Here is an 18,534-nt window from a genome sequence, read left to right as displayed (position 1 = left end):
ACACAAACAAACGGCGATCGTTGAGATCGTTGGTCAAATCGACGGTACACAGAATGATATTGGTACAGCTAGTGAAAAGGTAAATGGGGTTAGATATAACATATTTGCAGCAACAACATCCCCATATAAAACCTCTTCCAGGCACATGTAGCACACACCTCTCCCACTTGTGGACGAATATGTACGGGGTTTTTTTTTGTTTTTTGTCCTATATATAAATACAGATTTTTTTTAATTGGCTTCTGTTCCCTCCCCCACTAGAGACTGAGCCCCCTCCATTAGAGATTGTGCTCCAAACCCCCACACCCGGATATTGTTACCACGTGCCTGCGTACGTTCCTATCGAAAATCACTCCCAACGCAGACGAAACGACTAACGATCATTTGTCAAATCGGTGGTAAACATACATGTATAATGCTATTGTTACAGATAGTGAAGAAAATGTAAATGGGGGCTAGCGGGAATATATCCACAATAAAAACAGCCTCAAATAAAACCTGAACCCTAGTTCCTTTTGGAAATCGATTAACAAAGCAGCTTGCAGACCCGCGATCGTTTGGGCCATTGGTAAATTAAGCTGCAAACATAATTATATTGCAGGCGCGTGTGCACAGGGGTGTGCTTCAGGGTCTACCCTCCTCCCCCTTCCCGAATTAATTTTTTTTTTTTTTTTTTGCGAAGCATGACCCGACATTCCCTAAAAAATCTCACCAGTCTAGACACCGGTACTCAATTTTCTGCACATGCGCCTGTGTACATTGTTTTGTAACCCCCACCCCCCATAAACGTAGCTCGCCAGTCTAGACCCCCCCCCCTTGCTAACATTATTTCATACGCGCTTGCATTGGCAAAAACAGAAAAAGAAAAAAAGAAACGAATTTAAAAAAACACCCTAAATAATAATACATATAATAATAATACAAATAAAATGAAGTTTTTGTTAGCCGCTTGTGACAGACGTCACGTAGGCAAGCCACATGCACATTTATTTGTCGATTTCACTTCTTTTCTCTCAAAACCGCAATACCCCCCCCCCCCCCCCCCCCCCCCCCCCCCCACACACACACACACACACCAGACACATGCAGTGACGCTCCTTTTCCTTTATAGTTTTCCTTTTTCAGCTGTCTACAAGGGTTGTCGGTCAGTTAAATTACATCATGTGTTTTGGTTTTAAAATTTATTATAGTCAGTATAGAGTGAATGATTTAAGATGCCAATCGGAATATATCAATAACAGACGTTTTAGGATAATAATTTAATAATTCTGCTTTTAAAACGTATGTCAACGCTGCGGCATACAATTTTTTTGTTTTATTTTTTAAATTAAATTAAATTTATAACATATCGGCAGTTAACAACAACCGACAGATAAAGAGGTCACAGATTCGCAGCAAAGTGCCCGGTGCGAATTTGCAGAATCGCAGCAAGTTGTTACTGGTGTGGAACAAAATAGTCTGATAGCCAATTTGGTTTTAAACATCCGTCCATCAAACCACCCACTCCCCATTTTTTTTTATTTTTTTTTTTAAATCGGTTGCACATCGAAAAGTCAAACCGATCAAACTGATCCCCATCATATATAATGAATTCTTCCACAGCTGATGCAAGTTGCACGTGAGTCAGTTTCACAATTTATTTATTTTTAAAAATTGGTGTTTCACTTTTATGACTTGAAGCTGTTAATAACAATGTGCATGTAAACATGGTCAATATAATCATAATGAACAGTTCTACGTGTTGGATGAAGTGCAAACGTAATTCTTGTTGAAATAAATATTTTACAAAATTGCCGATCCGCCGATCGGCGAATGTTTGGAAACATTTTTTTTTCCAAGACCGCCGAAACCGCCGAGCCGATCTCCCATATTGCCACTATGGTTGGTTCGTGTACTGTATTTTTTGTTCCATCATCTCAAAGGTAAAAAATTAAAACATCATTAAACAATAAGCAGTAGTGTAGCATCACATCAAAATAATTAATATATATATATATATGTGTGTGCTCATAGAACAAGTTTATAAACAGACATAATATATTGTATTTATTTAGTATGTGTGTAATGTGTATATCTATGTGCGAGAGAGAGAGAGAGAGAGAGAGAGAGAGAGAGAGAGAGAGAGAGAGAGAGAGAGAGAGAGAGTGTGTGTGTGTGTGAGAGAGAGAGAGAGAGTGAATGTGCATCTGTGTATCTATGCAGTGTGGATGAAGATATATAAAAAAGGTATAGAGAGAAATCATAAACATGTCGGTAATTAAAGTAATATAAATTTACCATTACCGTGTCCATGCATTCTGTCGTCTAACGATACATGTTGGTGTCTGTAACAAAGCAACAGACCAAGTTATAGTACCAATACGATACAAGTAGTTATCACACTATTTCTCTCGCAGTACCCAAAATGTAGGTATCACACTATTTCTCTCGCAGTACCCAAAATGTAGGTATCACACTATTTCTCTCGCAGTACCCAAAATGTAGCTATCACACTATTTCTCTCGCAGTACCCAAAATGCTTTTATCACGCTATTTTTCTCGCAGTACCCAAAACATAGTTATCTCACTATTTCTCTCGCAGGACACAAAATGTAGTTATCACACTATTTCTCTCGCAGTACCTAAAATGTAGTTATCACACTATTTCTCTCGCAGGACACAAAATGTAGTTATCACACTATTTCTGTCATTCAGAGTATTACTGTTTAGATACAAGGCTGAAAGAAAGCAACAGCCGAAGATATATATTATTCAGGGAGAGGTTTTTATCAAACGTTAGGTAACATCTTAGAAACAATGTCTAATTTTTATTTCTCAAATACAATGCAGACAGTATGAACATTTTGTTCCTTACCCAGTGACATTTGCCTCAAACATAACACAAAAATACCAACAAATTATGTCAAAGTGATAGGAAACGTTACGTTAAGGTGAGGTATAAAATGTCAGGTTTTTATGTTACGTAATTTCTGAAAGGTTCCCAATATATAAATGAATAAATTAATGTTCAAATTAAGTCAACGTGGTTATGTTTGTATGTGTATCTGCTTGCATGTACGTGATAGTGTGTGCGCGTCTGTTGGTGTTGGTGTTATCCACAAGTGTGTTTGTGTGTGCATGAGTTACTGCGTGTGGTGGCATGTGTGTGTGTGTGTGTGTGTGTGTGTGTGTGTGAAAGGTTTGCAATGTTATACGTACACTCTAGCTTCAGACTGCTTCCCATCTGTCAAAAAAAAAACCCCCGAGAGATAAAAGATATAAAACAACCAACACGTGTAAACAAACAATATGTTCAAGTAATCCTTCAACTTTTAGTCATAATACACTGAACAACAAAAGAAACGCCAAAATATTTTTTCATGATAAAATTAAATCAATAAGCAGACTGCCAATACGCAGACTGCCAAAATGTGCCTAAAATGTTCACAAGATATTAATAATAGACAAAAATACCTAATGGGATTAAAATAGAATACTTTTAAACATTACAAACTAAATTAATATCCGCCTTTCTTTTGTTGCGGAGTATAAAATGTAACTTAATGGAAAATGTATCAAAACTTAGTGACAAAATAAGACAAAATACCAAACAATATAAAGAAAAGCAATACATGTGTTACATGTTTATACCATACTTGTTAAATGTATGCATGAGAACAGAATAACGCAACTTGTAATATATAGAGGATTCGTCACGAGTGGTTTATAATAATTAAAATATCAACCGAGTCTATGTTAATCGGTATTTGTCAAGACTGCCGAGACAAATACCGATTAACTAGATGAGATTGATATTTTACATATTAAAAAACACGAGTAGCGAATTCTATTTATCCTATAATACTTCTGAAATCATATTTTAATGAAATGTTGAGTAAATCACAGTACTAAAGTCGCCGCCATCGATAATATGACGTCATCACGATCGGCACAGATAAGTTTGACATCACGCATTTTAAATAAATCTTTGAAAACGTTACGCTCAAGTACACGGGTTTTGTTGGCTTGTAAGCAAATGACCCATCCACAGCAACACATTACCTAGAGACCTTGCAAATTTGCATACCATTATTAACTAGGTTAATAAAGTAAATTATCACATGGGTTTATGACATGGATATCATGGGTAAGTTATAAGATAAAATAATATACATCATAGAAATTAAACTATTATCAATTGAAAACAAAATTCTTAATTGTATTTACATATTTGGTTTTCCTTAATAGTATTACCTGATTTTAAAGATGCACACACATAACCTCGTCGCCACAAAATAAAGACTGTAACAGTCACTACTACGGTGGCAACAGCAATCCCAATTACAACCCCTACGGCAATTCCTTCTCCAGTTACTTTGTTTGATGAGGCTGGTACAAGAGATTCACCTTTAAATAAAATAAACTGCAATTATCACAAAGACAGTCGCTACCATGAGTGCAATTGGAATCCCTATCACAATCTTCACTACAATTCCTTGCCCAGTTACTTTCCTTGATGCCGCTGATACAACTTTAACTAAAATAAACTGCAATTATCACACACAGTTACCACAGGCGTTCGGGTCCGGGTCTGCGGGTATAGGTGTATGGTTAGTACCAGTCGATGGAACACCGATGTGTACAACGCTATATAGCCGTTGTTCATGTATATATAGAGAAAGAGTCGGAAACGAAGATCGATCAGACACACACACCAACTCGCTAAAACGACAAATATAAAACATAAAAACATACATTTACACCACAAAACGTATATCAGTCGATTCCTAGAATGATAGTTTTCTACCATCAAAGATGAGTTTAGGCTCCGCTCACCGACCTTTATTGTTATTACCTGCAATTAAAGTCAAAGCTTCCTGTTCTTTGGTAAATCCTTTGTATCCATATCTGTTATAAGCCAAAACTTTCACCAGATATCTCGTCTCAGGTTGAAGATTTGATATGACAGCTGTGTGGTTTGTGTGGAGACCTTTTTCTAGAATCACTTCAGCGAGATTTGTCCACCGTGATATTGTGTCTGCTCGGTATTGTACAACAAACGTTTGCTCCGATCCTCCATTTAATGCCTCTATCCAAGACACTGAGACTGAGTGTGGACCATTGCTCCATGCTGTGACATTCATGGGAATATTCGGAGGACCTTTATGAAACAAATAGGTTTATTGACACATTCGCATTCACTATATAAAGAAAGTTTTACGTTAAGAAAAACACTATTTGTAAACATTAAATTAAAATTTAAAATGCATATATAATACAACCTAAAGAGAATGCTAATTCATGAACAAATGTTGGTACAGCTAAACCATATTAGTTCCTACGAAAGTGTTATGTCCCCCCTATGAAATAGGACTAACTCATCGATATAGGTCAATCAAACGAGTTCAATGATATGAATAATAATAGTTTATGGGTAATAAATAGGATATTACACTTGCTACCTCGTGAAATAATTTCTTATAGAACAATGGTTGCAACAAACCGGTGAAGACTTCCAATTTGACAAAACTATGATTTTATTTGGTGATATAAATAAGGAAAACAATTTCGTAAATTGGTTAATTATAAATGTAAAGTATTATATTTACAAAACAAAATTACAGAACACCACACTCAATAAAACTGGCTTCAAACATTATATTGAAGATAAGCTATTATTAGAAAAATATATGTATTACAAGAATTGTTTACATAAAGAATTCCACGAAAACTGGTAATGTTGGTTAAAATTTTGGAAAATATTTAAATGGCCAGCCTTTGTTTTTATATAAAAAAGACTGGTTGTTTGTTTGGAGGAAATACTTATTTCAGCTTTCTCCCCTTTCTCTCCTTGCTCCTATGGTATATTCTGTGTATAATTGATATGTACGGTAATGATTCGCGGCCCCAACCCTGACATTACCTATTGTTTTTCTGGGGCAATAAACATTTATTACAAATAATAATAATTAAAAAAAAAAAAAAAAAAAAAAAAAAAAAAAAATTCCTCCAGCCAAAACACTGAGACCGATATAAAGAAAGTTTTACGTTAAAAAAAAACACACTGTTTGTAAACATTAAATTAAAACTTAAAATGCATATATAATACAAATTAAAGAGAATGCTAATTCATGAACAAATGTTGGTACAGCTAAACCATATTGGTTCCTATGAAAGTGTTATGTCCCACTATAAAATAGGACTAACTCATCGATATAGGTCAATCCAACGAGTTCAATGATATGAATAGTAATCGTTTATGGGTAATAAATAGGATATTACACTTGCTACCTCGTGAAATAATTTCCATGATCACTTGCATGAGCTCGTGACAACTGGAAATTATTTCTGTCAGGACATAAACATGATACGAAATGGAAGCTTGTTTAAAATCCTTTAAATACAAAAGAAAAACAAACCAATATAGGCAAACCATAATGAAATCCTTCCTGCTTACACTTACAATGTTGATTCCAGGTGGTTCTTTGTGATTAATTTTATATAATAACACAAAATAATGTGAAAGAAAGATGAAGTCGGACTTGTAATAAGATCTAATTTCAATAACAACCATCGCCAGTGTGCTACAGCTGGGAAATACTTAATCATAGCCACCAGGATGTAACATCTCGCGAAATGCGATTTTAAGCTACGCCCTTTTTTCGTAAGCCACGCCCCCATGTCACAGACGAGTCTGATATCTTTCCGCAGGAAATAAACATAAATATGAACGAGTAGGCCTAATTCCCTAGTAAATTATGTCAAATATAGACACAGAAAGCTGAGTTGTCTTGCGTTTCCTGTTGATAAATCGATTCCGGTGAGTGTCGTGTGCAAAACGGCGGGAAATATGAATTGGGGAATGCACTGTATACAGTGTACAGTATGTCAACTGACGTGACATCAGGCGAGATATCTCGCCTGCAGTAATCTCGCCTGCAGTACTCAGAAGGTTAATAAATTATTAAGTAATACAAATCAGTTTTATAACTGAGTGTTTTTCAATGTTTGTTTTTTTCTTCTAATCTGTAATTCCGATGTTTTGACGTACCTAGTCCGATACACCTGCCGTCAACTCAGCAACTGAGTTTATGACAGATGTATCGGACTACAAACAACGCTGTATAGTTAATCGTTTGTAAACATGATACAATATTAATAATACGTGAATAATATAATATATCGCATAGTTGTTGTTGTTGTTTTTTTGTTGTTGTTTTTTGTTTTTTTTGGGGGGTGGGGGGGGGCTTAACGTCTGTATCAGTTATGTAAACATGAATATATATACAGTATATGTAAAAATGAATATATAATCGTGGGTTAATTCATTATCTACCACCAACAGGTAAGGTGAGGGTTAAATGACCTAACACTGACCTAACAATGTGGTACATGATATTTGGCTAATGTTAGGGCTTTAGACTGCACCAAAGCTGCACATGTACTATATATGCTGGGGTAGATTTTGCAAAAATGATAAACTTCAGATTTCAATTTTATCAGGGTAGATTTTCCATTTTATATGTAATGTTAATTTCAGCTAAATAAATGCAGACACTGATAAAACTTTAACTAAAATAAACTGCAATTATCACACAGACAGTTACCACAGGCGTTCGGGTCCGGGTCTGCGGTTATAGGTGTATGGTTAGTACCAGTCGATGGAACACCGATGTGTACAACGCTATATAGGTGTTGTTCATGTATATAGAGAGAAGGTCGGAAACAAAGATCGATCAGACACACACACCTACTTGCTAAAAACAACAAATATAAAACATAAAAACATACATTTACACCACAAAACTTATATCAGTCGATTCCTAGAATGATAGCTTTCTACCATCAAAGATGAGTTTAGGCTCCGCTCACCGACCTTTATTGTTATTACCTGCAATTAAAGTCAAAGCTTCCTGTTCTTCAGTAAATCCTTTGTATCCATATTTGTTATAAGCCAAAACCTTCACCAGATATCTCGTCCCAGGTTGAAGATTTGATATGACAGCTGTGTGGTTTGTATGAAGAACTTTCTCTGGAAACTCTGCAGTGAGATTTGTCCACTGTGATGTTGTGTCTGCTCGGTATTGTATAAGGAACGTTTGAATTGATCCTCCATTAAATGTCTCTATCCATGACACCGAGACTGAGTGTGAACCATTGCTCCATGCTGTGACATTCATGGGAATATTTGGGGGACCTTCAAGAATCAAAATATGAAAGTTTTACTGAAATAATCACTTTTTTTAGCATTGAATATGTAAATATAATTACCTCGATGATTTCTGTGATTAACTGTTCATTATCCATATTTCAATATGTACTTAGCCTATATCTAAATGACAGTTAAAGTTAGCCTCATTTTTATTACATATTTTGTAAGTGCAATGAACTACATTCTCAACACACAAAGAATTATTGGGCCAAATTTACGAAGCCTGTTTTTTTTAAACGCAGGTGTTTAAAAGAAATGCTTAAGTAAGGCTTTTGGACTGGTTTGCTTATTCAATAATATATAATGCACATTATTGCTTAATATCAACAAGTATAATCTTATAGCTAATTAATAAAATGGTTAAATGTGACGGCTATTATATATAATGGGCGCAGCCAATTTGTACCATCCGGTGAATATGCCCTCTGGCAAGCCAGTGGCTACGTAATAATTAAGGCGTAGTCAGGAATGAGTATTAGAAATAAACAAATGTACCTGGTTTTTGCGGGATGATAAAATAAACATGCATTGCAATACGTTCTGTAATAATATCCATCCCAATAAGCCAGCAATAAGTGTATATTATTTTTCAATACAAAATAAACCACCATTGTCAAAGTGGTTACACAACAAGTTGAAATAACTGTACCATGTTTTGTCGATGCATTAACCTACATACTGAAATGATACACGGAGTGTTTTCTTAGTTAATTTGTCTATTCTGTTATTTGCCTCTACCCGTGGTTCCTGATTGGCAGGTGTCTATTTGATAGGTAACCAGACCAGCCAATTAATTACCTCTGTCTAGAGACAAAAATACATACCGGTATTTTGTAATATCCTGTTGCCCCTCATATGGTAATGGACATGGTTTATTACTGTAAATAGTTTAGTAAACCTATTGATTAAGTAGACTTTCCCATCTAAAATCACAGAACTGACAAATTACATAGTCCCAAAGAAAAGAAAATTATCACTTGGGTATTGTGGGTTGTCGTTTTGCTCCAATGTAGCATACCTATAGGCCTAATAGTGTACATTTTTCCTTTGGATTATTGAACAGAGAAAAATACTATAACCTCATTTCGTTCCTTTAATGCAACTTGAAATATATTTAGTTACCGTAAATAGTTTATTATATTATTATGTTATTTATGTTGTTTTCCAAGTCAGGTTGATCAAAGAGAAGCACCTTGTCGTAAATTACTACTTTTGTTTACACTGTGCATACAGGAGTTGGTCGGAGGTGACGTCACTTTGTCCCAAGCTAGAGTACCGGACGCCTCGAAAACAAAAGAAGGTGGCACTGCCCCCAGTTAGCAGAAATAATCACGTTTTTTTATTAACTCTAAAATTACGCGTTTTTCATTTGTTAAAGTGTCAGTATGTGTTGGTGGTACGGGTATGCATCTGTCCAACACATAAGGCTCATGTTTGAGTTTACTCTCCCTTTAAGCATAGTAAATGTATGTAGTTACATGCATGGAAGTCTAAAACAGGCTTTGTAAATTCGGCCCATTATGTTTAGTGGCATTTCAGTCTTTGATATTTCTCAAGATACTTACACATCTTCACGAACATGACAGACAACAAGTCGCCAATCACTCAGTCACATCATTGCCTTTTTATACAAGTGACTGACACACAGATAACAGTGACTGCCTTGCATTGTTTTATTGCAGTCATTTATAGCACCTGATATTACTGTAAATGGCAATAACACAGTCATGAATGTACCTGGTGGATAGGTTGGACTTGTTTTGATTTTATCGCATTAACTATCTAATAATTTTGATTGGTTATACTTGGCGACTATAATACTAAATACCTTTTTTTGCAGAATGTAGTGCAGATAACTATTTTATTTCATACCGAATTACAAACAAACAAACAAACATATTTTGGTTTTAAATTGTTAAGTAACAATAAATATAAATTATAACGGGTCATGGACACGCCCGAATGTTTTCGCCCCAAATGAGATTCTACTGTGTATCTATATTTTAACTAAAGCATGGAATTGTCTGCAAGGCCATATAGAATTTAGTTAGACTACAATTCTGAAAGCAGTAGCAATGCAAATATATTTAAAATTAGTTCTTACTGGGCACTCAAACTTCATATGTAGGTCTCTAGCTAGCTGTTACTTAATACCAATACCAATGTTATTGCATTTACAGATACCTTTACATTAAAGCATTTCTGGTATAATCATGCTAATGTTGAAAACAAGTCTAATGACTGATCACGACAAAAGAGAACACCTAAACAAAAACGGTCAGATTTGCGATATTCGAGACAAGTACTTTAGTCACCACCGAAATTAGTCAACCTCCCAGGGTCTCTTTCTTTTCAGGTGACAGCTGTGCTAAAACTGATCTTTCTTTTGATGCTTGGTTGTACGAGGTGGAATGTCTTCTAAGGGACAAGAAGCATTCTACCGATGTTATTACTCTAGCTGTTCGTCGTTCCTTAAAGGGCGATGCAGCGAGAGTTGTAATGCGTCTGGGTTCAGACGCTAGCCTTCACCAGCTGATCTATAAACTGAAAAGTGTATATGGTTCTGTTGCTGAGGGTAAGGCGCTACTTGCCGACTTCTATAGTGCACAGCAGCACGAGGATGAAAACGTTTCTTCTTGGGGTTGTAGGGTAGATGGACTCCAACCACACGTTGCGTACCCGGTTCTGTGGTGGTCTACAGCAGTGGCTTAAAGACTGCAGTGGCCATATTTTTGACAAAACCCATGACTTTGATAAGTTAAGGGTGGAGTTGAGACGTGTGGAACAGAGCCATTTTGTTCATACAGAGAAACGACAGTCGTTCAAGAAGCCTGTTCCTGCTAAGAGAACATCAGTATCTGTAGCTGCCAAACTGCTGCCGGATGTTCCATCCGAGGTGGAAACTGGAGGGATGAAGAAATTGGAGACTATGCTTAATTTACCAACTTTCTTCTAGGTTTGATAAGTTAGAGAGCCAGTTACAAGACCGATCCACCCAGAGTAGTGCTCTACAGGGTCAACAGCGATCAACATTTAGGTCTACTCCTTCGACATTCCTGAACAGAAGACCAGCCTCAGGTAATACTGTTCCTGAGAGGGATCAGAACCGCCGGAGAGAGATTCGTTGTTGGAACTGTGGACAGACAGGACACATCGCCAGAGGATGTACGAATCAGTCTGCTAATTTAAACCGAGTAACACTTTTGTTGAGGAGCAAACAAAAGTAAAGGAAGATAAAAGCTCCACAGAATTTCCTAATTCCATTCCAGCTGGACTTATAGGTAATGCTAAAGAGGTGTCAAAGTACTTTATAGTCAAAGTATAATACTTATCCACCTTCTTAAGTCAGGTATCATAACTAAGTGGTATTCAATATACTGCTTACTAATGCATCACACATAAACTGATACTTAAATACCGGCCTTGGTGGTGTGGTTAATTTAAGCCATCAGACATAAGGCTGGTAGGTACAGGGTTCGCAGCCCGGTACCGGCTCCCACTCAGAGCGAGTTTTAAAGACTCAATGGGTAGGTGTAAGACCACCACACCCTCTTCTCTCTCACTAACCACTAACCAACTAACCCACTGTCTTGGATATCTGCATACGGTGTGTGCCCAGGAGAGCGTGCTTGAACCGTAATTGGATATAAGCACGAAAATAAGTTGAAATGAAATGATATTTAAATTTAAGACAGTGTACCTCCAAGAGGTCTGCTAACTTTAAGTAATTAGTGTATTCCTAATAAAAATTGGCTCATTTTGTTAAAGTTAGTGAAGGGGAATTCCTGTATTAATGTTGGTAGCCCACAGAATTGAAATACAGATTTGAACATCCCCCCCCCCCCCCCCCAACACACTTTTTATTAAAGGTAGGGTCAACTCAAACAAGAGCCTTATGTGTTGGAAAGATGCACACCAACACATACTGACACTTTAACAAGTGAAAAACGTGTAATTTTAGAGTTAATAAAAAACACATGATTATTCCTGCTAACTGGGGACAGCCATTTTGTTTAGTTTTTGTGACATCCGGTGGTATAGCTTGGGGCAAAGTAATGTCAGCTCCGTCCATCTCCTCTATGCACAGTGTAAACAAACGCTCTAATTTATGACAAGGTGCTTCGCTTTCATCAACCTGACTTGTAAAACAATAAATGACTTGATAGTATAATAAACTATTTAACTAAATATATTTCAATTTGCATCAATAGAACGAAATGGAGTTACAGTATTCTCTTTTAAAAAATCCAAAGAAAAAATTTATATTATTAGGCCTATTGGTAGGGTACATTCGAGCAAAAACAACCACTCACGATACCCAAGTGATACTTTTCTTTTCTTTGGGACGAAGTAATTGGTCAGTTTTGCTATTTTAGATGGGGAAAGTCTACTCATAATCAAGGTTTTTACAGAATTACTTACAGTAATAAAGCAGGACGGCTGATAATGTCCATTACGATTTGTGGGGTATCCGTGCAGTTATTACACAATACTCTGTGATCTTAATAAAAGAGGCACGTCTTTTTAGTGTGTCTAGACACAGTGTCTGGGGACCGTCTAAATATACACCTGCCAATCAGGAACCACCGGTACAGGCCACGGAAAGAAAAGACCAATTAACCAAGAAAACACTCCGATTATAATTTCAGTACATGGGTTAATTTATGTACAAAACATAATACAGTTCTTTCAACACTTTGACAATGGTGGTTTATTTTGTAATGAAAAACAATATATATTGTTGCTGGCTTACTGGGATGGCTATTATTACAGAACATTGCAATGCATCCGCAAAAATCAGGTATGTTTTGTTTCTTCAGTTCGAAGACTAATTCCTGACGTGACATGTTATGTATTACGTAACCACCAGCTTGCCATGCAGAGGGCGTATTCACTGGGATGGTCCAAAATGGCTGCGCCCGTTATATATAATAGCTGTCACATTTAACCGTTTTATTAATTAACTATATGATTATACTTGTTGATATTATGCAATAATGTGCATTATATATAGTTGACTATGCATACCAGGCCAAATGCCTTAATTGTCCCCTTCTTTAAAAGCCTACTTTATCTCACTTTTTGGGTCTCCTAATTAAAAATAATTTATTATGACAATATCAGCTAGTGAATTGTTTTCAAAAAATAAGTTAATAAATAATAATAATATACATTTCAAACTTAATACATGTACATTAATAAGATGCCCATGGGGCCTGAATCACTCACATGGTATTAAACTAACTATACATGTACCTCTAAAAAGTGAACCATAGTAATACTGATTTATCGTAGATGGTCATTTGGTGACTGATAATTTGACATTAAAATAGCAAATGAACAAACTGGGGATGTGCATAAGTATGTATTGTAACCAAAACCAATAAATGATCCACTTTTATCACAGAATATGCCTTAAAATTTGGGGAATTCTAATTTCGCCTGTATCATAAATGCAGTCACACTGGATTTCAAAGTGTCCCGAAAAATAACATTTGTTCAAATGTGCCTAATGGAACTTGAAAAGAACTCGAAAAATTTAATGTCTTAGTCAATCAGAGGACAGGGTGGCCATATTGATGAGAGGATCATTTGGATCACGTTTTGGTGAATCTGGAAAAGAAGCCGAAATTGTGAAAGGTTGTGACATAGCATTTAAGCTCTGAAAGTCATTTGGCCCAGGTGATTCCTTTCGGTTGGCCCATTAACTATTTCACATTCCTGCCAGTGCTCCACAACTTGTGTAACAAAGGCTGTGGTATATACTATCCTATCTGTGGGATGGTGCATATAAAAGAACCCTTCCTGCTAATAGAAAAGAGTAGCCCATGAAGTGGCAACAGTTTCCTCTCTCAATATCTGTGTGGTCCATAACCATATGTCCGACACCATATAACCGTAAATAAAATGTGTTGAGTGCGTCGTTAAATAAAACATTTCCTTCCTTCGGGCCAGGTACGTGAGCTAATAATGTTAAAAAAAAAACCCAGTAAAGGAAAGGAAAAAACACCCAAAACTAATAATTGTTAGCAATTTCTTTTCAACTCAAATATTCCAACACTGGTGACAAGAAAGATGATAATAATAATAATAATAATAATAATAATAAAGATTCCGCAAAATAAAACAAAATTTTATTTTAAATATTTTGTCAGTCAGTTTAATACGTGTGTTTCTTTTACAGTAAATCTGTGGCCATTTAATATGAATCTCCTGTTTAATACTAAATTGAGATTAATTAAGTTTAAATTATAAGTAAAAAATAATTTGCTGCTGCTTAATATCAATTTACTTTGAGTTTAATAACGTGGCTGTTTCTTTTACAGTAAATCTGTGGCCATTTAAAATGAATCTCCTGTTTAATACTAAATCAAGTGAGATTAATTAAGTTTAAATAGTCATAGACGCTAAAAAATAATTTGCTGCTGCTTAATATCAATTTACTTTGAAAGGAATGCTGTAAAACCGATATCCACACTTACACGAGAGATCTATAACAAGTGCACAGTTTATGTCTGCATTGAAAGTACTGCAAGATTTATAGGATATTAAACAAGCTTCCATTTCGTATCATGTTTATGTCCCGAGTGAAATAATTTTCAATTGTCACAAGCTTTAGCAAGTGACAATGAAAATTATTTCACGAGGGACGACATAAACACGATACGAAATAGTAGCAAGTTTAATATTCTATTTATTACCAATAATCAATATACATTTATATCACTCATCTCGTTTAGCTGATGTTCCTGTAAGGTTGTAGTGCACCAATTGATGACGTCATTGTGTGACGTCAAAAGTAATACGTCCCACTTGGCATTCTAGTGGGACGTATCACTTTGATATGTACCAAAGTATTTTTAACCATATGGGTAATATCTTAACTAGTTTTGTCGTACATTTTTTTTTTAATGATAGCATTTAAGGAAATAAAATAAAATAGTGGGTGAGGGGAGGTTGGAACGGTTGAGGAAAACAGACGTAATGACAAGTACTACCAAACTTGACCGGAAAGTAGTCGATGTCTTTGAATAAGACCCCTCCGTTTTGATAGCATTTAAGAAATTAGGCCCTCATTCATAAATAAGCCCACCCCCAACTTTGTCACCTTATAAATAACACGAAAATGCAAGTTTGCTCAAAGTTCATTTAAAAGGTCATACCTCCTGCAGACAATTAAACACAAATGTAACTGATTAACATTCTGAGCTATGCCTTCAATGAGAAAAGACGTTTCGCTCTGCTCTCTCGAGTTGCCTCCCCACCTGGGGGGACTTATAGTAGAGCAGCTGAGACCGATATTTTTGGAAGGGGTGCAACTAGCGTTACAACATTTGTTATGATATATCAAAATGTTCATCTGAGTCTGTAGATTATGAAAACCAATGATGACATTGCGGCAATTAGGTGCAGGCTGAGATATTGACCTTTATTTGGGGGTACCCCCTCCCGGAATTTTGGGGAAATGAAATCTCATGTAATCAACAAACAGTCACAGTAACCTTATTATTTGATTTAAATAGCTGAAATTGTATGATGTTATAAGTTATGTACCATTAAATGTTATTGTGAAGCTTAATTGAAAAACTTTAGCATAACAAGAGTTACTGCCCTTGCTAAAGTTCAATTTTATGATTTTAAGCGTTCAAATGCATACTGGCTGTGGCTACTCAAAATCTAATGCTCATATTGAGTTTTAAATCATATTTATATTGACAAGAAACATTGTTCTTAATAGAAATGTTAATAAAATAAATTAAATATGAAGTTTTCAAGTTACTATATATAAAAATGCTACTCTTATATTAAATTATTTTTTAAAACAAGAGTTACTTCCCTTGCTAATGTCAATTTATAATCAAGCAGGCAGGTTTTAGCTTAGAATAATTTAGCAGGTTAAACTAAGATTTTGTTGGGCTATGTATATGTTATTCTAGTGGAAGAATAGATACTATTTGTCTAGATAATTGCTAGAACAAAAAAAAACATGTATTTAAATATTTTAGTCATTCTCACTGGGTTTATCCACCAATTCATATTAGAGTGATTTCTCCTTATGTGAATTTCAGTATGGATGCTGAGTTTACCCTTGGGTCTGATTCAAAACAAGGGGAAGTCTCAGTCAATTATCACAGGAACTGCAAGTCAAACACATATCCAGCATATAGTTGAAAAGTAGCCCGTAGTGCAACCGGTTCAAATGAAGAAGTGATACAGAAGTCTCGGCTAACACGTCATTTGATTGGGAGTACATGTTTTGAGTGAAAAAAAACTGTGGTTGCTGTAGTTGTAATATCACAAGCTATGTGTAAGTATTTTGCATTCAGTGCTACGTCTTCCATACCATCAACGAGTTTCTGCTGTTCTCCTTCAGTGAGCAAAATAAGGAATTTGTAGAGTAGCTCATCGACACCCCCCCCCCCCCCCCCCATTCTTTCTGGGCCTTCAAACCACATTTCATCAAATGAGTAATATCATTGTCCATCGTCTGTGTTTATTCATTTGCACAGAATAGCAGCTGCATGATGAGAGGACACTCTCATCAGTAGGTGTGTGGTAACCTGCATTCCCTTAAAGTAGAGAGTGTTTCACCAACAATTTCTGTTACGGCTTGGACACAATTTGGAGGGAAGCTGTTGAATGGAGACAGCACTAGTTTGTTTGCCGCCCGAAGGCATCACCAACTGAAATGTTACTTACGCAAACAAGATCTGAAAGTCCATGTTGAGGGATGAATACAATACCAGGGCAATGTGTTAACAGTTTTTGTTTAAGTTTTTGTGTTGTGCATCTCTCAGCCGGAACTGTATCCATTGCATGTACCGACAGTATTTCTTGATATGGAGACATCTGGGTTGAAAGCAGAAATACCTTATGGTTCTTGATATCTGGTGAAATTTCATCTATCGACTGGTGTAATACTTTGTCATGGATAGATTGAGATGATTTTCCAGACTGTTTATGCACCGCATGTAGATTATTTGGATTGACATGTGATGCATAACAACCTTTCTTCCAGTGGTATCTCGCATCTATTGCCACCAAATCTCCATTTGGTACTTCTCCCAAATGTACCAGCATAGTTATGTCATCTCGTTTCTCTGCTGCTTCAAAATCTTACTGTAAATGGATTCATTGCCTATGTCCACAGAAGATGCAACAAGGGACCATTCAGATTTTTTTCTTGTCCAAAACAACCCTTTCCCACAGGGACTTGCAGCTTTAAAAAAAAGAAGTAATTCCCGTCTTGGCCACCGGGATTACGTGTAATAATGATTTTTAATCATAGAATCCCTTTCAGACATATATATACACACATTTGGTCAAAAATAATATTGCTCAATTTATACACTGTACCTGCAGTTCAGAACAGCATGCATCTGGCAGAGAATCTATTGTCATAACTGACTTCATATCTTTTTACTGATTAATATCCCTGTTTTATTATTGCGTGGTGATCTCCATAAATAAAAGTAAGTCATCCTTGCTGTGTTTTTGCCCTGTATTTCCTGCCTACTGGACTGACAGTAACTAGCTTTTGCATGTGCTAGATAAATCTGTCTAGTACCCCAGGCCTAGACCACCTTTCTACATATTGCCTGACATCATAACTCATGTTTTACAACAACTGCCAGAATAACTCATGTTTTTCAGAATTACTGTTGAATTAGGTATTCCCAAGTTGCCATTTTATGTTGTATCATTGGTTAAAAATATTTAAAGAAATTACTATTTTCAACTTTATATTTATTGTTAAGTTGTAACATTTTATGTTTGTTGCATAAAAGTGGACTATTGATTTTGTCGCGTATGATTAAGTGAGTTTGTAGGGGCTGAAATGTTTTTGAATTATTCTATACCATAAACAAAATTGCGCTTTACAAAATTAATGTTTTGTTTCTGGTAATAAAATGGGCAAGAAAACAATCAATCACCATTGTGAGGAAGTATATAAGCAATTTCACCAGAATCAAAAAAATTTTTTTTGTGAGGGTCGAGGTAAAAAAACAACATTTTGTCCTCTTGGGTGGAAATTGCTGTATATCTAAACTCACAACGGTGATAAAATTCTATTAAAAAAACTTCTTAATTGTTTGCACTGTTATAATAAATTATTAAGTTAGAGCCCAGCAAAGGGTCAATAGAAAAAATGTAATTACATAGTAGCCAGTCAGCCCACCATCAGCTTTGCAAATTTCCAGACGTTGCCATTTCAGGGGAACTATTGACCTTTATTTGGGGTACCCCCTCCCGGAATTTTGTTGGGAATGAAATCTCATGTAAGCAACAGTCACAGTAACCTTATTTATTTGATTTAAATAGCTGAATTGTATTTGATGTTT

The 18,534-nt window shown here is 35.8% G+C and overlaps 1 protein-coding gene across 1 annotated transcript in view; it reads right to left on the bottom strand.

The window, feature by feature from the left end:
• Positions 1 to 2,197: 2,197 nt before the first annotated feature.
• The window catches only part of LOC121386071 (twitchin-like), a 132,546-nt gene continuing 116,209 nt past the window's right edge, over positions 2,198 to 18,534 (bottom strand). The window contains exons 6-10 of the mRNA XM_041516870.1: positions 7,871 to 8,176; positions 4,835 to 5,140; positions 4,234 to 4,386; positions 3,199 to 3,223; positions 2,198 to 2,324 (exon numbers count right to left, since the gene is read on the bottom strand). Coding sequence (XP_041372804.1) covers positions 2,258 to 2,324; positions 3,199 to 3,223; positions 4,234 to 4,386; positions 4,835 to 5,140; positions 7,871 to 8,176 — 857 coding nt within the window. The 3' untranslated portion in view covers positions 2,198 to 2,257. The remainder of the gene's footprint in view (positions 2,325 to 3,198; positions 3,224 to 4,233; positions 4,387 to 4,834; positions 5,141 to 7,870; positions 8,177 to 18,534) is intronic.

The sequence above is a fragment of the Gigantopelta aegis genome, chromosome 12, assembly GCF_016097555.1.
Source record: "Gigantopelta aegis isolate Gae_Host chromosome 12, Gae_host_genome, whole genome shotgun sequence".
Lineage (NCBI taxonomy): Eukaryota > Metazoa > Mollusca > Gastropoda > Neomphalida > Peltospiridae > Gigantopelta > Gigantopelta aegis.
Note: the sequence above shows the minus strand (reverse complement) of the source record. Positions and strands in the feature narration are given on the sequence as shown.